Genomic DNA, 24,422 nt, shown 5'->3' on the forward strand with positions numbered 1-24,422 from the left:
CTTTTTTCTTTTTAATTCATACACTAATCAGGAGAGTAAACTCTTGAGCTGTTGCTGTCTTCTTTTTCCAAGCTTGTATAGATTTCAGAAGTTTTGTCATACTTTGTGCAAAGCTTAAACATGCAGGTTTGTCTGAGTACACCACTCTTCACTCTATTCATATACAGATTCCCACAGGATGTATATTTTTAATATTGATTAAAAATAATGTGCAAGGAATGCTGCAAAGCTTGAGAGGGGAGCTGAATTTTTTAGGAGCAAAAGATGACACTTCCCAAAGTTCTGTTGAAATACTCTCAATTACAAGGTTGCTTTGAATCTGCAGGTTACCTTGGACAAATTCTGAAATGTGGAAATACCTCTCTTTGAATTACCTTGTAGTCAGTCTTTAAACATGAGCAGTTCAGAGATTTTTTTTTTAATAAGGTCCTTTGAAACTGTATAATTTGAAAATTAGCGAAAGTTAGAAACATCTTATTTTTTCCTGCAAAACCCCTGAAGCTTTTAAATTTTCTTAGAAATGTTCTGTGATGGGGGAATCATTGCTGTCATTTGCAAGGCCGTGGTCTTACTTGTATAGAGCTCACCAGTCAGGCATTGCCTTTGGAATTAATGATGATCAGCTTTTTGATAGCATAACAATGGGCTTCAATGGTTCCTTGGAGAAGGAGCACTATAGTTCTGTATTCTTTTTCAACAAAAGAGCTTACATGAATAGCATTAAGTTTAAAGTTTAACAGTTTTTATGCTAAAAGATAATTAATACTAGACAGATATAAATAGTGACCTTTTTATGAAGCTATGACTTTCTTCGAAGCACTTAGTCTGAATTTATATCAATGGCAAAATTCAAATTGCTTTTTAACAGAGTAAGTGCAGGTCTTAGCAGGCCCTATCTTGTAAATCCTTAGCTATACATATATTTTTTCTCTATAAGTAATATTTTTAATTTCAGTAGTTTTACAAATGAGCTCAGCATGTCAGTATCTAATCTTGCTGTATTGAGCCTTTCTGCATTAATACCTTATTTCAAAATGTTTCATGTTGGTTTGAAATAGATAATTTACAATATTAATGAAAGTGAGAGCAGATTAGTGTACTTGGGTTCCTCATTATGTATTGGGACGACAGTCTTGCTCTCATGCTGTGGTGATCAAGTACTAATGGAATTTAAAATGAGAAATTAATTACTGTAGAGAAAATTTATCAAAAGGCTTGCTTTGAAATTATTGTCTGTCTGAGATCTAAAGGTCACTTAAATTGGACTAAATTATCTGTGTTTATTTCAGAGTTTGGGAAAACATTCTGTTATTCTATCCAGCTGTATAAAATGTGGTTTGATAATGTTTCATTTTAAACCAAATCCACTTTTTTCTATGAAGTAATGAATACTTTTATCACACTTGTAGTGATTGGGTTTTTTTGACTTATATAAGTTGTTTTGCATATGAACTTTTTTTCTTCCAGTTATACTTTAATGAACTTTAAACTTAAATTAATTTTTTAATATCTAATTTTCCATTAAGTAAATGCTTTATTTTTACTGTGCTCATATGTTAGCCATCTGTTGAAACTGTAGTTTTGTCATCTCTTTGGATTATAATTTTCAGTGAGAAGTTCTTGTAAAAGCTAAAAGTTGAGATTTTAATCCCTGAAAGCATCTCTAGGTGAGCTATCCCTTGGTAAAGGGATATTCTGAGTTAGGTATCAGTTAGTTTATCCCAGGGCCTCTCTGCTACAAGACTCCTTTGAATTCAAGTTTCTGGGAATTATAATGTAATGTTTATAGTAATAACATATTTTTAGTCAGTCTGCACTAGGCTTTGATCACAAAATCATAGGTAACCATCTGTTCTTTAGTTTCCAGATTATTTGTTAATTCTAAATAGCAATTCAAGAATAATAACTCAGTGGTTCTGAGAAGCTGAGTAAAATACCTGTGTGTGCAGAGAACTAATTTAATTTCCACGTGTAATGGGAAGAAGTGAGAACAAGAGCTCTTTGGCAGCTGGCTCGGTATGTAGGAGGTCTGTAAGTTTTACAGGACTAGGTTGATTAAAGATAATGAGATTTCACAGTGCAGTTTGTTGTGTGGTTTTCCATTTCTGCTACGTGCACAAAGCATTCATTTTTAGTAGTGTTCTTAGACAAGGGCGTAGTGAGTTTATTGCTATTAATTGTGTTTCAGGGAAATTGTCTTTCAGGGTTCTTAGCTCTGCTGGAGTCAAAGTTCATCAATTATCCATGTTTGAGTCTTCAGGCAGAAATTTGATGGTTTTCATAAAGTGTAGTTAAGGCATTCAGTGGCAAGCTAAGGAGCATTTAGAGTTGTTATTTTCTGCCATCAGAGGTGCACTTATGTGCAGTATTTCTGGTAGGAATTGTACCTGTGCATCAGTCAATGTTTATTTGAAAAAAACAAACAGCTAAGCTGCTTTCTTGGTATTAAAGCCTGTTCCTACTGTAATTTACTTAAGAAAATGAAGTGATGATAGAATGAATTTTGCTTTGGACATGTTCCGTTTAATTTTTCAAAAACCTTTCATCTAGTGGTGGTGAATGTGACAGCTTAATTCATAGGGATGAGCATTCCTGGGACTATCCACAGAATGCAGATAAGTAGATGACTGTAGGAAGTCATTTGGACAGAATTACTCATGTTACAAGTAAGTTTTTTGTGGGATGTTAAGTAAATGTTGCTTGTCAAGTAAGAATCCCTTGTTCTAGAAATGCTTTTTGTTTGTGCCACATGATTATGATGGAGGAATGCTGTGCTTACTGGCTTCGGGTTTCGGATCAGCTGCTATTGCCCAGGTGTGGGAGACAGCATTTAAAATACTTTGTATTTCTATTTACTGCTGTTCTTTTCATACTTCCTTATCACTTGGAAACCAAGTAATGCACAGATTGAATGTATTTTTCACCCGAGAAGGCAAATAATGTTCATACTGATCCTTCTAGTAAGTTCTCACCCGGAACATCTTCCCAGCAGGGAAGGTGCTTGTGGGGTTATAGTTTTTGTCTGATTTTGGTTAGTTATAACTCCATTCAACCTGCTATGAACTGATGTCATGGCTGGGGGCTCACTCTGTCTGTCCTGTGGGATTAGCCTTTGCTGACATACTGCCACAAGATGGATGGTCCTACAATATGATACTCAGTGAGTGGATTTTATTGCTGGGGCTGTTGAGGTTCCTGTGTTGTTACCCAGCATTACAGGCTGCTTCAGATTCTCTCTTACTTCTCAAAATCCAAGTTAGTCTGTACAAGTATTTAACTAAAGCAGACTTCAGGCTTCTACATCACGGAATCGTGTTTTCTCAGGGGCTGGTAAAATAGGTAAATATTGGTAAATATAATTAAACAGGGAGATGGAAAATAAGTAAACAGGAAGGAATGAAGAAATTTCCCTAGATGAGCTCTGTTTTCCAGGTTCAGGATAATGAGGATCACGGATTCCGAGCTATCTGCGGCTTATTTGACTCCTTCACAAAATAATCTTGCGTATATTTAAGCATCTGAGATAAAAAGGACAAATGTTATTTGAAAAAGAACATTTGTTTCTGTCTTTTATTTAAGCTATTTAAAAGAAAGGAAGGGAAGAATTGTTTAATTTTAAGTACTGTGTTATCTGTCATGAATATTATGAACAATACACATTTTAGAATGAAAAGCAGTAAAATAGAACAATGTGGTGGGATAATACTGTTGTGAATTGTTAATGATCATAGAAGGTACATGCCTTGAGGTGATAAATATCCTTGTGATTCTACTGTAGGTAAATGGTAGCTTGAGAAGGCAGACATCGGTGAAGTGAGAAAATGGAAATGTGGAATAGTATATCTTTTTTTTCTTTTCTCCTAGGTATGAACTCATAGAGAGGGGTGTGCTCACAGTCAAAGATGCTGGGTTGGTTCCAACTGTGTACACCCACAACCAGCAACTGCAGGCTGAGAATATGAGTTTGAAGAAAGATTTGGAAAACTACAAACTTGCTGCCAAGTATGTTATTTGGTCGTATTGAAGCTTTTCTGTATGGTAGTAAATGTCTAGATAAAGTAAACCCAAGTACTTAGTAAAAAATGATAAGTGCCTGTTTGTTATGCTGGCTGCACATATTTTTACTTCTGGGCGACATTTATAATTGAAGTTGAGGTTTCTCTGAGTCTGTTAGAAATGTAAATCTCTGTTTCTTTTGTTTGTATTTACTAGGCCAAAAATAAATTTTAATATCCAGTAATCACAACAAATTGCTATGGAGAATCATGAGAGTCTAATAGGTAGAAGTAAAAAATAAATTGTGTGTTTTGTATTACAGTACTATAAATTACAGCTACCACAAACCTTCAGCAGAGGAAAAAAAAATCACTGAACACTTCTTCTTTTAATTGCAGAAAATCTGTCACTCTGGCCCTAGTGGTAAGGGGGTATCAGTGTAAATTACCATCATTCATTATACTCGTGGGTACATTGTAGTAGTTGATTTTATAAGTCAGCTGTACTTCAGTCATTAGAGTTAAAATATTTATAGCCTATGGAATGGAGAGATGTGATAATGAACTCCATGTCACTTGGCCTTTTCTGGAGAATGGTTCATCTGCACATGAATGTACCCTCAGACCTAATGATGCACTCATTTCACTTTTGCCAGTTTTAAAATATGGAACTGTAAAAAAATAAATCTTTTTGGTTTTCCTCAAGATTGCTCAAGCTGTTAATTTTCATCTAGATTGTTCTTTTATATGAAAATAACTATTCAGTTCTTAAATAATCATTGCTGCTGCTGCTGATAATTAAATTATTTTCTGATTATAATGATTTATTACATTTTGAGCGAATAAATTAATTGGCCACAGTCAAATAGTTAAGTAAACAGCAGCAGATATTGTGTAGTTGCACTGGGAGACAGACCATATAGAAAATGTTTATTACTTTTATCTGCAGTTTATTTGGACAATGGGTATTTAAGGATTGTGTCTCATATGAGAGGGGGGGAGTAAGAAGCAGTAATGGAGGGCAAAAGAAGCAGTAATGGAGGGCAAAAGAAGCAGTAATGGAGGGCAAAAGAAGCAGTAATGCAGGGTAAAAAAAAGAAGCAGTAATGCAGGGCAAAAAAAAGAAGCAGTAATGCAGGGCAAAAAAAAGAAGCAGTAATGCAGGGCAAAAAAAAGAAGCAGTAATGCAGGGCAAAAAAAAGAAGCAGTAATGCAGGGCAAAAAAAAGAAGCAGTATTGCAGGGCAAAAAAAAGAAGCAGTAATGCAGGGCAAAAAAAAGAAGCAGTAATGCAGGGCAAAAAAAAGAAGCAGTAATGCAGGGCAAAAAAAAGAAGCAGTAATGCAGGGCAAAAAAAAGAAGCAGTAATGCAGGGCAAAAAAAAGAAGCAGTAATGCAGGGCAAAAAAAAGAAGCAGTAATGCAGGGCAAAAAAAAGAAGCAGTAATGCAGGGCAAAAAAAAGAAGCAGTAATGCAGGGCAAAAAAAAGAAGCAGTAATGCAGGGCAAAAAAAAGAAGCAGTAATGCAGGGCAAAAAAAAGAAGCAGTAATGCAGGGCAAAAAAAAGAAGCAGTAATGCAGGGCAAAAAAAAGAAGCAGTAATGCAGGGCAAAAAAAAGAAGCAGTAATGCAGGGCAAAAAAAAGAAGCAGTAATGCAGGGCAAAAAAAAGAAGCAGTAATGCAGGGCAAAAAAAAGAAGCAGTAATGCAGGGCAAAAAAAAGAAGCAGTAATGCAGGGCAAAAAAAAGAAGCAGTAATGCAGGGCAAAAAAAAGAAGCAGTAATGCAGGGCAAAAAAAAGAAGCAGTAATGCAGGGCAAAAAAAAGAAGCAGTAATGCAGGGCAAAAAAAAGAAGCAGTAATGCAGGGCAAAAAAAAGAAGCAGTAATGCAGGGCAAAAAAAAGAAGCAGTAATGCAGGGCAAAAAAAAGAAGCAGTAATGCAGGGCAAAAAAAAGAAGCAGTAATGCAGGGCAAAAAAAAGAAGCAGTAATGCAGGGCAAAAAAAAGAAGCAGTAATGCAGGGCAAAAAAAAGAAGCAGTAATGCAGGGCAAAAAAAAGAAGCAGTAATGCAGGGCAAAAAAAAGAAGCAGTAATGCAGGGCAAAAAAAAGAAGCAGTAATGCAGGGCAAAAAAAAGAAGCAGTAATGCAGGGCAAAAAAAAGAAGCAGTAATGCAGGGCAAAAAAAAGAAGCAGTAATGCAGGGCAAAAGAAGGACGTACAAAATGTGGTCCTCCTGAAATTTATTACTGTCAGTAGTAATTTCAACAAGTCTTTTTTTCCCACCTTTTTTGCTTTCTTCTTCCCCCTCCCTGCCCCCTGCCCCCTGTATGAAGCAGAACATGCTGTAACAAGATAATCTGAGTGGATTATGACTTGATAAGAGTTTTTCTGGGTTTGTTGCATTCCTACACGATTTTTTAAGAACATACAGCTCAAAAACATTTCACTGTGGTCTGAACGAGCTGTTTTTCTCCCATAAGAATATCTCTGTACTCCATGGGGTGCCAGAAAACCTTTTATAGCAGGTGTGTACTTAAAAGGCTGGAAGATGACATGATAAAGTGCAGTGGGAAGAAAGCAGGAGAGAGAAAAGACATGGCCCATGTGTTGGGTTCCTACAGCCTGTCTGTGAAATAAAAGACCCAACACTCAGGTTCAGTCCATGAAATGAAATTGTGCCCTGTTTTTTCACATTGTAGTGTTTGATGAAACCTAAAGTAGCAATGCTCTGGCTGCAAACAAATAGATCATGGCCCTGGCTTGTTATTCCAGAGAGGACACTGAGATACAGGCCAGTTCTGTGTGACACAAATTAGAAGTTTCCTTCGTTGGCATTTGCTGTTACACAGTGCACTTATTCTGCATGTACCTTGTTCAAAGAGCACTAAAACTAGTGCTCCTTTCTCCCCTCAGAGGAAGAGCTTTATTTTCACAGATTATTGGCTAAAACTAGAATGGAGTATATATAGGTGTGAAACTCGGTTTATGCTTATGGTCACTACATCACTTTTCACCCTTTTTATTTTGAATAACTTACAAAGTTCTCACTGATACTAATTTTAAAAGTTCAGCACTTGTGACATTCATTTCACTTCAGTTGTTTTGAGTCATATATGAATTAAACCAGTAGTGTTGCACTGTTGTTGAAATGTATGAAATGGAGCATTTTTGCTGTACATACCATGAGTCACAATGTTCCATTATGTCTTTTGGACAAACCCAGCTCATAATACTCTGTACTAAATCCATTTAGTGTAGTGACTGTTAACAGCATTTTTTTTTCTTGTTCATACATTCAATAACTTGAGTCAGTACCTTTGCTGTGGTAAAGATAATATTTCAGCAAGAGCCAAAATTACCTGGCGGACATTTTGAGTTTCTCTCTTTGACAGAGAATTACACAGAAAACAGAATGCTTAAGAGCACTAAGGAATTGCTGATTTGACTGGGTAGAAACCAAGGATTTGTGAGCAAAGAAAGTACCATATTTTCCTCTGTGGATTAGTCAGAAAACATTGATTGAGAGCTGCAGTGCTGTGAAGCTTTTAATTACATTTGATGTTTCTGAGCTTGGTACTCTTGACAACCATCTTGCAGAAAAGAGATGTTATTTGGGACTTAGGCAGTATGGGGGCCCAGGATAAATGACTGTAAACCAATTACCTCCTGCTTTAATGTTGTTTGGTAATTGATGGAAGAGATTTAGTGTCTAGAAACTAACTGTAATTGTATTTTGGGTATTTTAATACAGTATTTACATGATTGCATGCAAGCAGGTGGGCAGATAGAGTAGATTGCAGGCTGGTTACATTTCACTGTGGTGTTTCATTATTTAAAGAGAGAATTAGCTTCACTTCCTGTATACAGTGTGTATTTTTTATAGCTTGTCTGATGCCTGAAGGCATCTTGAGATGTCTCTGCATACATTAAAAGAAATAACTATCAGCATAATTCTTTTACTGCGTAGCTACCTCTAGTTATTACCTTAAGGTTTGGGTAAACTGTACGTTTTTATTTAAATTATTTCTAAAAGTGACCATTGTTTGGTGAAAGGAAGCAAAACTAATTTTATTTTGGTTTGCTGTGTGACACTAGTTTAAAGTACCTTAGGTGTGTTCCCTTTCTTTTATCCTGAAGGCTACAGTTGAGCCCTGGTTGATTGGTAAGGGGTGTTATCTGCTGCAGTATTTCCCCAGTGGAAGCATAGGTATTCTTTCCAATATGCCAGAAAAATTTGAAAATTACTCTGAAAATGGTTAACTCTTACACTAGACTAGTTAATTCTAATTCATTGTCTTCAGTGATGTCTTGTTCTTCAATATTCTAGTAAAATTTTTTGACAGTAGATTGCAATTTCATAGCAATGTTAGTCTGTTTTTGATGATTTAAAATAGTTTGAATAGCATGTGTTTTTGTTTTCCTATGGCCAGACTGTGTATTGCCTTATTTAGACATGTAGTTAGACAAATGTTGTATCATGTTAATTGTGTTAATCACAGGGACTGTGTGATATTTGTAAGCTCTTTAAATGTTTAGGGACTTATTAGGTAGATGGAATGAAAATTGTGTACAGCTTTTGCCTGAGGAGCTCACAACATCAGTCAGGAAGCATAAACATTCACAGGTACCTTTCTGTTCTGATTTTTGGGAGTACACTCACAAATATATACCCAGCTTATAGCCAAAGTAATGGTCAAAATATAAAGCAGTCCTGGAAGTCATATTTATTATTAGAGTTAGTGCCAACACCAGCAATAAAATCCTCAGCTGATCTCCTATTTCTATGCCAAAATCTGACTACTCCTGCACATATTTCTCCACTTACACAATGGAAAAAACAAAGTGCACACTTTTTGTGTTGAGCACCGTATTTAAATGCATCTGTTTCATTTTGTGGTGCATTCAGCATGTTTGCTACCAAGTGTGTCATGTAACCTAGAAAGAGTAAAAGCATGGGGGTTTGTTTTCTAAAACTATCTTTATTTCAATTAAAATTGTAGAGCTACAACTTGCAGCATCTTTGGAGCAGGGCATGTAACTCGCCTTGGAAAACCTGCTTGGATTTATTGGGCCCTGTCCTCTTCTGCTATTTTTATGGAAGTACTTGCTGGAGAGAAGTTTAGATGGAGAGAGCTGCAGGCTTTGACATATATCTTAACTAAAAGAAATGGATATTGTATTTGCTATGGCTGGTGCAGCATCTTTTACTCTTGGAACAAGCCACCTGTGAGCTCTGAAGGGGCAGGTTTTGTATTCAAGGTCTTTATGGCAGGTCAGGTTTTGAGCATGGTGTTGTGATGGAGCTGTTTCACAGAACTGTCCTGAGACCACTGATTCATTTACCTCTCAAATGTTTTGCTGCTCGTAGAAGCTTGAGCAGAATCATTAATTTGTGCCTTGTGTCCCATACCAATATCCTGAGTTCCTCTGTTTCACAATTCCTGGTGTTTGTGCCGGTGCACACACGACGTGATGTGTGTGCCCATGGCTCCTTTGAGCTTCTGTGCTTTGCTCTGCTCTTCAGGTCTCTGCTACAAGCAGCAATTCTCTTGTAAATGTACACATATAAAGATGCTAGTTTGTATAGGTAATAAATATAGCAAATGGATATACAGCAAATATAAATTACTTGTACAATTAAATATAATGCACTGGCAGTTATGGACATTCTTCCTGGCCTGTGATTTTGGCATACTCCCCTGGCATAGTGGTTTTGCTAATTCTTCAACTCCTGTTGCAGAGGAAGTGAGCTTTATTTTTGCAAGAAGCAAATATCTAATTTCTGTGCAAAGTAATTTCAAGCTTCCTTTGCAATTAAACAATTCATCTACTAATCTTTCCTGCCAAACCCATATCAGTGAAGGCAAGGAGAAAATGTACCGAATATATAGAGAGTATTTTCTTTTATGTTTATGGAGTGGAGCATCTCAGGGTGTCCCATGGCTGTGTGTAGAATGTGCTTAGAGAAGAACAGGTTATCAGTATGTTTACAATTAATTTTGAAATGGGTTCCTTTTGCTTCCCTCTGACCTACCCAGGGAACACTTGGGTACAGGTTACAAACATGACTGAAGAGAGCCTAAAACTTTTCTAGCCCAACTTTTTCCAGAAGACTCTCCAAATGTATTTGCAAGGCAACAATACAGTTACCCTTCTGTATGTGTCCTTTCAGCATGTACCAATGTTGGGCTCCAGATGTGATGTAGACATTAAGAAATCAGTATTTTCAGTATATTATCAGTATTATCAATACACTTTCATGTAGAATTTTAAACAAGAGTATTGTTTTCTTATCGCCTGTAACTCGAATATATACCTCCATGAAACTCCTTGTGCTTAAAGTTGACCTCAGCTCTGAGATTTATAATGCCAGAATCCTAATGGATTCTATCTAAAGGATCTGAGGGAAGGGGAAGAGCTCCCATGGCTTTGTACCTCAGCTGGCAGCAAGAATACCTCAGAAGTACATATTCTCCACCACAGGGTATACTAGCAAAAACCTCCAACTTGGATACAGTAGGCATGTGCATATCTGACAAATAATCCTATATTCAACATAGCTTGATGTAATTAATAGGACTTCTCTTGCATATTCTGTTTTTACACATAGTAAAACAAAAGAGGCTCTCCTAAAAATGCAGAAAGAACGAGACTTCCATCGAATGCACCACAGGCGAGTGGTCCAGGAGAAAAACAGGCTGATTTGTGATATGAAAAGGTAAAAAATAATTTTAATTGCTACACATGTAGCATTAAAGATAACGTCTTGAATTATTGCCTGGCAGTGAGATAACGTTGTGGAATTTGAAGTGCATTTAGTTAATGTCCTGGTAAATAGCAGTTTCATCTGACTATTCTGCCACATTGCTCAAAGAATTTAGAATTATTTTTTGGTGTATTTTCTATGTTGTGATGTGGCATTAATAAATTCATAGCATTTTTATAGTTGGAAATATAAATGAGATTTTCTTTTACCGAGATCTTTTGCCGTGAATATGTAATTTATTTATTTTTTTTTTGGAACCTTTGCCCATTTTAAGGGTAACTGGTATCACACAGAGTTCAGAACCTTTTTATTCATGATTCCCATAATTGGCATTTTCTGTTATCTTGAACTTCCAGTATGAAACTTGCTATCTTGCTTTGGTTGCAAAGAAATCCAAACCAGTCCACCGGTACTGAGTTATAGTAATTTCATTTTTAAAAATGAGCTGAATTTAGAATCTCTTCTTTGCACATGTTTATGCCAGCTCTTGCTTTAAAATAATGCTGAGGAGTGGCTTACATCTTCAGCTCCAATTAATTCACACAGTTTTGTTGGTACTGTTGTCAGTCAGTGCATGTAATGGCAGCTGTGTGTTCTGCATGTTCAACCTTGAAATGCCAACATGCTAATGCAAGAGAGCACTGATTTGTCCTCTGTGATTCAGCTTCTTGCAGAATGCAGTGGTTTTGGAGCTGTGTCACGTGTTTCTCTTGAGAGATTCTATATCTGAGTCTTCTGGTCTGAGGAATTAAAGTAGTTAAGTATTCTCAGTGTAATATGCAGTGAAGAAAGAAATACTGATCCTAGTCTGTTTTGTCTAGATGAGGATCTTATTCGGTAATCAGATAACAGCTGTAATTCTCTTTCTTCCAAAGAAATACCATCCATCTGCAAGAAAACAAATTAGCAGACATTATTGTGCAGTTTGTGTATGAAGGATTAAGAATAGGTCACAATTAGATGGGTTGTTTTAAGATACAACCAAACAAGCTGTGAACCCTCTTATCGATCTGAGGTTTTTTGCTGGTTTTTTTTCTCTTGTGATCTTGCAGTTGGGTGGTTACACACTCAATAGCTTTGCTGTCTCCTCAGTGTTGACCTTTTGGAACCTCTGCTCTTTGATTTGGGGAGGGGAGAAGTTATGCAGACACAAATCTCTGATTTCACTCATCTGTGAGCAATAATTTTTTCCTCCTCTCGTCCTCAGGCTGAAGGCACATTATGCATCCTATGAACCAGTGCTCAAGCAGCTGTCTGAAAAATATGAGACTATGCTGAAGCAGAAGATGTTAACTAGTTTGGAGAGAGACAAAGCAGTGGGGCAGGTAAAACTCTGGTGAACACCACTCACAGGGCTGTAAGGAATGCTTTTGCTTTTTACTGGGTAAATAGACAGGATATTTCTGATAAAACAATCCTCTTATGGAGTAGTTTGAAGCAGAATATTTTGTGGGTTTCATGGTATTTGGTGAAATGTTACCATTGAATGTATGTGAAACTTTAGTGCCACAGAGGAATTGTTCTCAGTCTGTACTTGCTCAGTGCTGCTCTCCCTGAGTCAGCCACGTGCAGACCCTGTTACACTTTTTGTGTGGAAGCTTAAGGAAGGGTGTGATGGTCACACAGATTCACATGCTGCCATCTGTGCCTTTGCAAATAGCTTATTTAAACTTTCTTTATTACTGTTTATCATTTCATTTTTTCCAAAATATATCCCAGAATGACCTACTGGCTTAGGAAAAAAATACATCAGGAGATCAGAGACAGTTTTTCTGTCTGGAGTGGAATAATAGAGTAATATTTTATTCCTATAATCTTATCTGATATATAGGTTGGTATTTGAGATATTCTGCCCCTAAGGCAGGAAGTAGTATAAGCACAGATAGGATAGATGAAAAACAGAAAATTATCTTGCGTGTGTTTAACTAATATGTTGTTTGTGCAAGAAAAGAAGGGGGGGAATAAAACCAAACATACCTTAAGCAAATGCACTTCAGCAGTACCATATGTGGGTAACATAAAAGGAATTTACCATGCTTGGACTTTCTTCTGATAGTCTTCATCTCTCATTTCCTCCTTTCCTCTGCCTCCAATTTTTCTCAGGTCACCTGAGGGCTTACTTTTAAAACACTGAGAATTATATGTTTGAAATTTCAATAAATAAAAGCAAATGCCCTATAGAAAATGGAAGTTTACTGTCCATATAGAGTTATGCTGAATCAGGAGTACAAAACATTGAAAGTTCCAATGCTATGAAATTTCAGGGACATATGTAAGACTTTTGCAGACATGAACTGTGCTCATTCCAGAGCGGTGACTGGTTGTAACACGTAACACCATATTTTGTGACATTTTGTTATGACAAAGCTGTTGGTCATAGTGTGCCATTAAATTAGAGATCAGTGCAGTGACAGCAGTGGCTAAAAGTTGCTGGTGCAGTCAGAGCCCTGGTATTCTGTATGACTGCTTTGTTTTAGTAGAGCTGTAAAAGTGAGAGATTCTGGGTGGTTGTATTTTACAGCATTGTTTTCCTGGGTCTTTCCAAAATCTTGAATTAGGAGTAATTTTCATAACTTAGAGACAATAATCTAAAGTAAAAAGTGATAGATGAAATTTATTAACTACACAGGCATAAATGGTGTGTGCTGTGAACAGATTCCTCAAAAGCAATGTTTTCACACTCCCTTCTCTTGTTCTTTCTCTTTTTAAAATTAGGTTACAGGTTTGCAGGCTGTGTTAGAAAATTTAGACTCCGGAGGTGTTAAGCAGATTTCTGAGGCAAAAGGTAAAATATTCCCATCACCAGACTCAGACTGGTCATGGATTTTGTGTTGTTGTACTGCATTTCAAAATCTGGTGTAACAGTAAATCAAAAATACTTGCATTGTAAACGTTTTATCAGCTGACCGGGTGTCGGAGCAGCAGCTTTGTCATTTCAGTGTTTTATTCTGAAATGTCTTCACTAAGGAGAGTGAGACTGCTGAAGGCAATATAGAGTTTGTAACTTGGAAAGGACTTTGCCCTAGGAAGCAATTTTGTGTCTGGTTTTGTTATTGCATCCACTAATATCCCTTTTTTTGGGGGGTGTATGTTGTTTCTTATCTCTCTCTTAAGATGGTGCATATGGGCGTCTGGAAGCATTTTGAAAATGCTGGTGTTATGAAATCCAGCCTCTTATTTTAGCATGTCTCATTTTTACAGAAGGTTGCTAAGGTGATATAATACCTACTGGAATAATATCTTTATCTGTATGTTACTGCACTGCTTCCCTGTGTAAATATTACATTACTTTTTCTAGCTCCATCAGAGAAACCTTAACACCTCTGTTTTCCTAAGTAAATGAAGGTCATGCTATCACATTCTTTGAGAGCATCACTCCCACCAATAATTTGGAACCTGTTTTCCCATTGCAGCTACATTTGCTAGTAAGATAAGTCTCAAAAAAAAAAAAAGATTTCTTAAATTCTCCTGAAAATAAATAAGATTATGAAAAGGGTAAATGGTGAGCTCCATCCTCTGACAACAAAGTCTTTATTTGCCTGCTGTAGTCAGGAGCAGGACTCCCATCAGAGATTGCTGTTTATTTGAAATGAGAGAACCCTAAAATTATTATACAACTTCCAGGTGAAGCATTTGTTCCAATTGGGCCAATTTAAATATCTGTTTGTTTTGTAGTTTGTTTCATTAGTTCCCATGTTCATGGAGGTAACTTCTTTTTGTGTAAAATTCTTCTAGAAAAGACAAAACTGAGAAAAAGAATAGTAGCCACATAAACATGTTTGGTTTCTTTTTGTGTTTTTCTGTTTGTGGTTGAGAGAAGAGGCTTAAAAAGCATTTCCTTGACTATTAAAATAGACTCTGACTTGAGGATATATAGTGTGGGTTCTTTCCCATGCTCGTGTCTTACAGTGTGGATGCCCCATCTGTCTCCTTTTTGTACTAAACATACTTTTATTTGTTGTTTGAGTGATTCTAAAAACTACTCTCTGGCTGTTCACTCTTGTTTATTCTCCAAAAATCTTAAGAGCACTTTATAACACCAAAAAGTGACAAGCAGGGGAGCCACTTGATAAATAATTGTATGAAAAGCCCCTTGTCACTCAGTCTCCAACAGAAATTAAGCTCATCAGCCACCCGCATGCTTGTACAAATCTTAATTTGCTTCATATCTTGGGTATCATAAATTAATCAGTATTTCAATTCATTTCTTTTCAGTGTTTTGTCCTCTAATAGTACATAATTTTTATTGCACTCTGTAGGTCATACTCATGTCTCAGTGGGTGATATTGTCTCTTATCCAAATACTTTCTGCTGCCTCTTGAAAGATGATCATGTTCTGTTGCCTCTTGATTTTTTTCTATTCCTAGACAGGATAAATGCAGCCTTGAGAAACAAGCAGTGCCTGGATACTGGAGAAATGTTGGCTTCACTTTCCTCTAAATTTGTTAGTTTGGCAGGAACTGGTGCTGTTGCAGCTGCAAATCTGTGCTGTAAGCTGACCTACAGCTGCATTTGTTCGTTGCTGACTCTTCTGCACTTGTGTGTTCTGGTTAGGAGACAGTGCCTGCTCAGTGCCAAGTGATCCTTGGCCAAGGTGAGGTGCCTTTGCTGGCCAAGTGTCTGCTTTCACTGCAGTGCAGAGCCTGCAGGACGGAGGGTGGCTCTGCCCAGCAGCAGGGATTGCCCTTCACTGCTCCTGCTGCTGCCTCTGTCCCACAGCCTGACGTGCCTGCGGAACACCTGGAATGCTGCCTTTGGCTCAAGGGCACTGAGTGGCTTTTGGTTGGTTTTAGGTTTGCTGAATTGGGAGGTTCTGCACATCCAGTCCAAGAAAGCTGGAGAAAGACTTTTAACAAGGGTGTGTAGTGACAGGACAAGGGGGAATGGCTTCAAACAGAGAGAGTAGGTTTAAATTAGCTGTTAGGAAGAAATTCTTTACTGTGAGGGTGGTGAGGCTCTGGCACAGGTTGCCCAGAGAAGCTGTGGCTGCCCCATCCCTGGAAGTGTTCAAGGCCAGGTTGGATGGGTCTTTGAGAAACCTGGGCTAGTGGAAGGTGTCCCTGCCCATGGCAGGGGATTGCAATGGATGGGCTTTAAGGTCCCTTCCAATGCAAACCATTCTGTGACCGTGGGTTTGTTTTTTTGTTTAGAGTTGCTTTTTTTGAGTGAGTCGTATAGTGCACAATAAAGAACAAAGGGAAGCTTCTTAATATTCACCATGAGTTTGCACTGTAAATTTGTGTCTGGCAGCTAGGTAGAAAAAAATTAACCATATTTAATGTTAAATTTAGGTCAACTATTCTGGACTTTATTACTCAGGCATTTGACGTAGGAGCTTTCAGCCTGGTGCATTTCAAGCAATTGAAGAGGATAGGAGAGAATCCACAATACAGAGCATGTAATTTATTTACTAGGAGTTTTTTGCTGTCTCATTGTCAAGCTGCTGTTTGGTTTTGTACACAAAACCTTCAAGAGAAAAACTCGTAATAATTTTTAAAACCCCTAAAGGAACCTGAGTTTTATTTCCTAATTCTTGCCTTGCTTGTTTCAAGCTGATATGAAGAAGATGTAGTAGTTGGAGAGGAACTAGTTAACAGTTCTGATGAGGACTTTGTCCTCTCGTGGACTGGTTTTCTCTCTCCTATGGTCACTCAGAAATCAGCTGTGAAAGAAAAATTGTATTTTGAGTTCAGATTACTTCTTAAAAAGTAATTTTTGATTTATTTTTTTTTAAGAAGATTTGCATTAAAACTATTTTTGTTTTAAATCTGGTCCTTCCTGATATGATAGCAAGATCATACATAGAGGAATCAAATTACCAGAGAGAGAGCTGATATTTTATTTAGGTTATTGGTGTATATTAACAGAGCTCTCACACTGTTACTTATGGATCAAAACACAGTGTTAAGTGGTGCTCTGAGAAAAGACCACCTTTTCCTGCAGGAATTAAGCATTGTTGATTCTGAGTTTCTTATAAACCAAAGTGAATGCTGCTGTAACAGCTGGTTCTATAAACATGTTATAAAACTGCTACTTGCTCAGTACTCTTCTTATATTTCCTAAAAACAACAGCTGCTTATTTATTATCCAATTATATTCAAAAGTTGAACTCGAGTTTCTTTACTCATGGTTGAATTAACTCATTGCTGAGACTGTTAACTGTGCTTTTCCTTTCTTTTGTCTGATGCAATTGCAGTTAGAAGGTCATGCAAAAAGAAATTTAAAATGCACCCGTTGAAGTGCTTGGGCCTGTTTGTCCCCATTCCCTGTACAACACCACCAGAATAGAAAGTGTGTAAACATGAGCTGTTGGCTTCTTAGTGCAACACATCTTTGGAAGTTGTTCCTTTTTTTTTTGTTTGTTTTGGTAATAGTTATTGACTTTTAAAGCTCTTCAACTGTCATAACTCTTAGTTTACATGTATTTCAGAAACACCAACAAACCAAAGATCTGTGAGCAACATGTTAGTAGATAGCAGTTACTAAGTGAGTAGCAAGTGTTTGATATATAAACCAATTTTGCTGTGTACCGTTCCTTAGAGAAAGTAATTATTCAGGGTATCTGTGACAGTGGCTGTAACTTTTAAAGCAGTGAGAATACAGATGTTTTGTTAATCCAGGCACAGTTCTTTCCATTAATTCTAGCTTTGCTCAGGTTGAGTATACAAGGAGGTTTTGTGTTTGCTTGATCTGCCTTTTTTGCCTCGAGAGTGGAGGGAGTGGGATTTTTTTTCCACCTTTTAAGTCAGCAAGTTTGCATTCATAAAACCATTTTACAAGAGCAAGCATTTAGAATTGGGTAGTGTGAAGTACATTTGTTTTAGTCTGGATTTTAGTTGTATAATGTGTTTTTTCAAGCAGAGATTTTTTTTTTCCCCAGGAACTGGAGGGATGTAACAGCGCCCAAACACTGTTGGAATTCAGTTTTACATTTTTTTTCTTATAGATCCATGTACATCTAACAGAGCATTGCAACAAGATACAGGGATCACAAAGGACTGTATTGGACATGTGTGAGCTGCCAATACAAGGACTGTCAGAGAACAGTGTCCTTTCTGCCAGCTCATGGCAGATGCATTGTATTGTACTCTACATGGGCTGTGCTCCTGCTCCTGTTCCTTTCAACCTCTTTGATTTACAGCTGTTACCTGGGTAGGATTTCTTTGAGTTACCAAATCATGAATAATTCCTTGTTGGAAAGGTGGGTTGGGAGACAGTGCAGGGAAGCGAAAGGAAATGTGGGCTGTAAATCAGAATAATGCATTGGTGATGGATATTGGGTAGGATGTGCAGGGAGCTGATATTTCTCCTGGTTCTATGGGACATGAAAGAATGCCCCCGTTTCACTGTGACTCTCTCTATACTGCAAGGCTGCTGCATTTTTGGGGCAAAGCCTAGGGTACCCTTTGGGTAAGCTAAATCAGATCAACCCAAAATAATTTGTGGAGCAGAGCTACACGTGGTCTTGGAATACTTTATATGGATGGCACAGTAACCTCAATATCTCTTTATTTAAAATGGTATTTCTTTGATAATTTCACATGTCTACCTAATATTAAGTAAAGAGATCTTCCAAAAGAGTAAGTAAAAAGCATTCTGATGATATTTTTATTGGTTTTACTTTGTAGTCCATGATTGTACAAGGAAGAAAGACTTTGAAGGTCCCACCCAGAAAGCTCTTCGGGAAGCCAGGCAGCAGAAAATCATTATTGCTGCAAGTTGTTCATCTGATCCAGTCAAAGATGCAGAGAAGAAGATGGACAAGAGCCATCTGAAGGTACATAGTGTTCTTTCCAGTTGCTCAGTATCTAATCCACTTTAAACTGGTACTGAGCTGTGGTGAAAGATGCCTGTCCAATGTGTTTAAAAGAAGCCAAACTTAGTAGAAGTAAATAGGAAAGGTAGGTAACAAGTTTATTTTCATTATGAGTTCTTATTGCAATTAATATTTCAGGGAATTATAGGAACTCTGAATAGTTGAAGCTAGCAAGATCCTTTTTGAGAATCTGATGTAATCACCCTGCAGAGGAAGAGCATTGGCTATAAATGCTTCTTGCTCTGTTGTGTTTCTTTTGTGACTTGAGAAATCCTGATCTGTTCTGTAGTATTTGAAACTTTTCAAGCATTTCAGACTGTCTGTTCCAGGTGGGTCTAAAAGGTACATCATCTGGGAGACTAAGGACAAAAAAATCAGTGATTTCTTAATGGTCAGAGCTTCTGAACTTGAGTATACCAGAGATGTGTTACTGTTTTGGTCTGGAAGTTGTGCAAAATCAGAATTAATTAATGATTGAATATTTTTTATTGTGGAAAGGAGTTGTTTGCTTTACTTATTTTATTCCAACGGGTTTATTTATTGAGGTTGCATTTTTTGACGATATAACAGTGGGGTTTATTTTTCCAGATCAAGGTAAACATTTGAATACCTAAAATTTCATAAGCCCTTGAACCTGTTTCATTGGTATATTTCTGTTTGAGAAGTACAGTTAGAGTTTAAACTGTGGGTTTTGGGAAGGAAAAAAATCTTGACTTGATGCTGATATAGTTGGAATTGGCTTCAGTCTTTGCTTGTCTCCACAAGAGTATGACCATGGTAATGTATTGTTGTTTCTATTTGGTTTGCAAGAGCATTTCTTCTATTGGCAGTGCACCTCTCCACTGACAAACATACAATTATATTTGTTTTCCTCCATTTTCTTTCTCCTGAACCCCGAAATTATCTCTCTGTCCATCTGTCTGTCTGTCTACCTACTGTTGCTTTCTGAACCACTTCTCCCCATATATAGTACTGTCTCCCCACCTGTTGGTATCTGAATATTACTGAGGCACCTGCCAGCCAGTCCATCTCCACTTTTCCCTGGTTTTCATCCAGTGGTTAAAAACTTCCATCTTAAACTCTTACAGGTATCTCCTCTCTTCATTTTGACTTGTGAACAGATAAAATTTCCTAACCCAAGAAATAATAATTTTTTTGTTCCTGTTTCTACTGAAGTCATCAGGATTTTTATAGTACATTTCAGTGAAGTTGTGCTTCACCCTCAGAATATAAACTCTGCACAGGCAGTGAGCCTGCCTGGCTCTTTCTTGTTCTTTGAAATTCATGAGCACTGTTAGTTGACTGGTTCTGGCAACCATCTGTGTTGCTGCAGATCTTATGTTTCCCAAATGAGTCCTACCAGAGGCCCTGATGTCTTTATTTAATCAATGGATTAGAAAACTGGAGTAGTTCCAGAAATAAGACATCAGAAAATATAGACATGTTTGAATGGACTAGATTTTCCCGTGACTAAGTGGTAATCTAAAACTTGAGGTGTGACATTAGCATCTCTTCCAGCAATGGAACAATATAGTTCTTTTTCACTTCACATTTCCTGGATCTATTATTTCTAAATATTTTCTTTCCTCTAGTAAAGGATACTGCCTTGGATAGTGTGTGTGAATTGTTGCTTAGGCTGTCAGAATAAATGGCAGAGGGAATGATGAGTTTGCAGAGTGCAAAGAGGTGAGATAAAATTGTGTTTCAAACAAAAGATACTCACGGAACTCTGTCCTGTAGTGTGCATTTATTGAACTATGGTTCTAATACAACTTATTTTATTAAAATAGTACATTCTTATTCAACAGTTTAGTTGTCTGAGTATTTGTTCCTGTCAAAAGGCTGAGGTATAAATGACTTCCTTAGATCAGTTGCTGTGGTATTTGGAATCAGACTTGTGTGGTGTCCCACCTCCTTTGACCTATGTCAAAAGATCTTTTAAATTCTGCTGTGTCTTGTGTGACTTAAAATCATTCAGCATGGGATTGTCTTCATTGAAAAGTGTGCCATTAAGTCTTATTTTCTTTACAGTGATGAAAATAACACTTTAAATGTTTTATTGGGGAGGGTAAAATTGATTTATATGTATTAAGATTGATTCATTTAAGTTCTCTTTATACTACATAGGAAGTGAGAGAGCATAAATTGGTCAGTTCATGGAATTCAGGTGAGGAATATACAGAAGAAATAAATACAATTAAAAAGTCCTATATTTACACAGTTCATTTATGACGAAATGGAGAAAACAGAAGATATGGGAAATCTAGGTAAAATTCACTGTTTAGTATTGTTTAGCTCTTTTCAGTAAATGTAGGTGAACATTTAGAGTTCAGAGGGAACCCTTAATCCAATTTTCAAATGTAGACATTTTGATTATATCATATTGAGTAAAAAGCCATTACATTGTCATGGGATTGTATCCTTGAGACAAAATTATAAATGTTTGCATTAACTGTACTGTTACATAGGAGTGAACTATGGTGATGGAAATGATTTAACCTCTCTTTTTGTCTTGTAGCTAAACAGTGATCTAACAAATGCTTGTGCTTTAAAGTAGATGCAGATATGACTCATAGCTGAGCAAGAACACTTGCTTCAAGGACAGATATATATATTGTGTTTTTGTAATATCCTGTAAAAGCTGACACATAATTTAAAACATAGGGTCCCTTTTGATGTGAAGTTTATCAGTGAAACAGTGAAAAAGCAACTGGATTTTTTTCTAAGGGAATGTATTATTATGATTTTATAATTGTTGTTACGAGACTCAATTAAATTGTACAGTAACAGGCAATTAGGCTAAACTATTTACATATCTGGTCCTTACTAAGCCAGTATCAATAGCAAAAATATTCTTAGATTAAGAATGTGTATAGAGTACTGCTTTAAACATTTAAATTAATTAAAATGCACTCGCAGGTCATTAAAATTGTAGAGAACTTTTTATAATGAGAATTTCATTATGCTGTGGAAATATACTTTCCCTATTTTTATATTTTCATTCTCTCAGGTTCCTCTCAGAGTATATTGTAAATTTGATTGTTTTTAGTAGTAATTAGCAGGACAATTGCAGGTTCTTTATATTCACTAAATTATATTTCTGCATATAATATATTACAACCCAGTTTAATTTTCTGCAGTTTTACTTGTGTAAAACTTTATCTAAAGGTGCACTAGCCATTTCTGGAGTTAAGTCATTGTCTGTTTCTGTGGAACAGATTTTGCAATCAGGGCCACTGTGTGTATTAAAAACACAGAAGTAAAATCAAGTGATCATACAAATACAGCTTCTGTAATTAATAATATTTTGGGTTGAAATACCACATGGATACATATATTAAACCCAAGCCTGTCCTCAGTTCTATGGAAGAAAGTATACAAAATTTACAAGACCTGCTGTTTCTGTGCTCTTAAGCAGAAGGGAAGCTGAAACCAAATGATTGCTTAATCAGATTATTGAATTGAATTATTTGAATATAAATTAGCACAGGCATAGTGGGGACAGAATTGGAAAGATGAGATCCCAAAATAGTTAGGAAGGGTTTTAAAGGAAATAATCATTTTGTGTTTGTAATAAGGTGGCTAAGAAAGCACTGGGTTGATATTCAGAGAAGATGACTGACAGATAGTACTGAGAATGCTTATTCCTGCAGTCCTTCCCTGGTATGAGAAAACTCCAGACACAGAGCTGAGAAAATTAATACCAGTGATGCAGATATAAGACTGCAGTCTAAAGAAGGGAAAAGGATAAAGTAAAAGCTAAGAAATAAAAGAGATAAAAAGTAAAAGTTAAGAAATTATAGATTGGACAGTATAACTTAAATTCCTAAGGAAGCTGGCAGTTAATAACTGAAATTGTACTGAACATCTGCAAGAAACCAGGAAAAGAAGTAACTGTGAAAATGGATTTGCAAGGAAAAAGTATTTCAATCCACTCTAAATTGCATCCATAGAAGGATAGGAGGTATGGATAAAAGAGAAGCAGTAAATGTAGAACCTTTATCTTATTCTTAAGATATAAGAGCTCTTATGTTTTTAGAAAGGCTGTGGGTACTGTCTCACAGATAGTTCCTGTGAGAAACTGTAGAAATTTGGCCTGACAGAAATTTTTCTAAATTAAGGAAAAATAGATTAGAAGTTTGCAGATGTATTGAATAGGAATTTTGCTGGAATATATTGTCATTAATGACCTGGAAAATTGGAGCAGAAAATAAACTGACAGAACTTACAGAGACCTGGGTTGGGTGGGGTTGGAATAGCAAGTGAAGCTGAGGATAGGAGTAAAATTCCAAAGCTGTCCTATTGGAGAATTGATCTGAATAAATAACATGCAGTGTAAGAAAAGGTACAGAACTCTGCCTTTAAAAAATGATCCAGTGCACAAATACAGGTCAAGAAGATAAGAAAGTGTTGATCAAATGGCTTTTAATTAGAGTAGGCTGTAGGGTATGTTGTGTAAAACAAGCTTAACATGACTTGAAAATGCCATAATATTGCTGAATAGCTGAAAGCTATATTGCAGTGTAAACCAGGAATATTGTATGGAGGCTGTGGAATATTCCTCTTGCTTTGTTCAGCTGACATGTGGCTTTGGCTGCAGTTTTGTGTTCAGTTTGATCACAGCTCCTCTGGAGACAAGGGGAGCATCTACACTAGAGCAGTAAGAATAATTAGAAATCTATGAAAGTGTTCAAAGGAAGGGTGAAAAGTGAAATTGTGTAGTCCACAGAAAAGAACCCTAAGGGGAGACAGGATGCATCCTTAAAATAGAATTCTGTTTAAAAAAAAAAGAAAAAGACCAAAAAAATACCAAATAACAAAACAACCTGTTAGCACAAGAAGTAATAAGGTGGAAACTCAATAAGAATGGTTCAGATGACAGATTAAACGATTTATGGTGGTAAATACAGTGAAGCACTGGACTAGATTGCCTGGGGACTTTGTGTTACTGGAACAGGACACACAGATTTTTCTGAGGAATAGCGTAGGTCCAGTGTCCCCTTGGGAAAGGGGGTGTACTGGCTGACCAGTGGAGGGTTTGTTTAGCTGCCTGGCTGTCATATTCCCCCAAAAACTGTCCTGAAGGGAAGCAGCTTTCAGCCTTGCTCTGAAATAGTGGGTGAATTTTGACTTTCTACTGAAGGACAGCAATATCAAAGAAATGATTTCTAATCCCCATTAGACTTGAGGGCTGGGGGAAGGGTCAAGACTGCCATTAGTGCCTGTAGACAGGGAAGCAGATGATGTGCCAACCAGCAAGTGTGGATTTGGGAAGTGCTGAGTGTGCCTGTGGCTCTGGAACGGGGATGGCACGTGCAGCTTTGTGTCCTGTGGCCTCAGGTGCACAGTGGGATTAAGCAGCACAGAATATATATCCTCAGAATGTGATGCCTCTTTCCTTCTACAGAAGGAATTAATGTTCTGTGACTCAAATGTTAAGAACGTGATCCAAGATTAACTGGATGTAACCTAAAATGTGTTCTTTAGTTGGTTTTGATGGAATTTAATTTAAAAGAGTTACATATTTTGTAATTAAACAATTCTGGCTTGAAAATGGTAAAAAGAAAAAACTTCTTTTTAGATGACATCCACGCTCTTGTTTTAATTTTTCTATGATATTCTGTAATGTAGTGGATAATGTGATCATAGCTTTAGTTTCAGGCTTTCCCAGATGTGTTCAAAGGTGACAGACAGGGAGAAAATAAGAAAATGCTTAAGAATTTTAACTACAAATAAAGCTATATAGGTAATACTCAGATAGCTGCAAGACCAAATTGTAGACAACTTATATATAATTTTTCATCCATCTTTGCAGCTTTGTTAAATCAAGACACCCATTGCA

General features: G+C 36.8%; 1 protein-coding gene across 4 annotated transcripts in view; it reads left to right on the forward strand.

The window, feature by feature from the left end:
• The window catches only part of SPAG16 (sperm associated antigen 16), a 385,479-nt gene that overhangs the window by 9,442 nt on the left and 351,615 nt on the right, over positions 1-24,422 (forward strand). For all 4 annotated transcript variants that reach the window (XM_064660354.1, XM_064660355.1, XM_064660356.1 and 1 more), the window contains exons 5-9: positions 3,865-4,002; positions 10,609-10,716; positions 11,972-12,089; positions 13,480-13,549; positions 18,393-18,541. In XM_064660354.1, coding sequence (XP_064516424.1) covers positions 3,865-4,002; positions 10,609-10,716; positions 11,972-12,089; positions 13,480-13,549; positions 18,393-18,541 — 583 coding nt within the window. The remainder of the gene's footprint in view (positions 1-3,864; positions 4,003-10,608; positions 10,717-11,971; positions 12,090-13,479; positions 13,550-18,392; positions 18,542-24,422) is intronic.

Source organism: Pseudopipra pipra, chromosome 7 (assembly GCF_036250125.1).
Source record: "Pseudopipra pipra isolate bDixPip1 chromosome 7, bDixPip1.hap1, whole genome shotgun sequence".
Classification (NCBI taxonomy): Eukaryota; Metazoa; Chordata; class Aves; order Passeriformes; family Pipridae; genus Pseudopipra; species Pseudopipra pipra.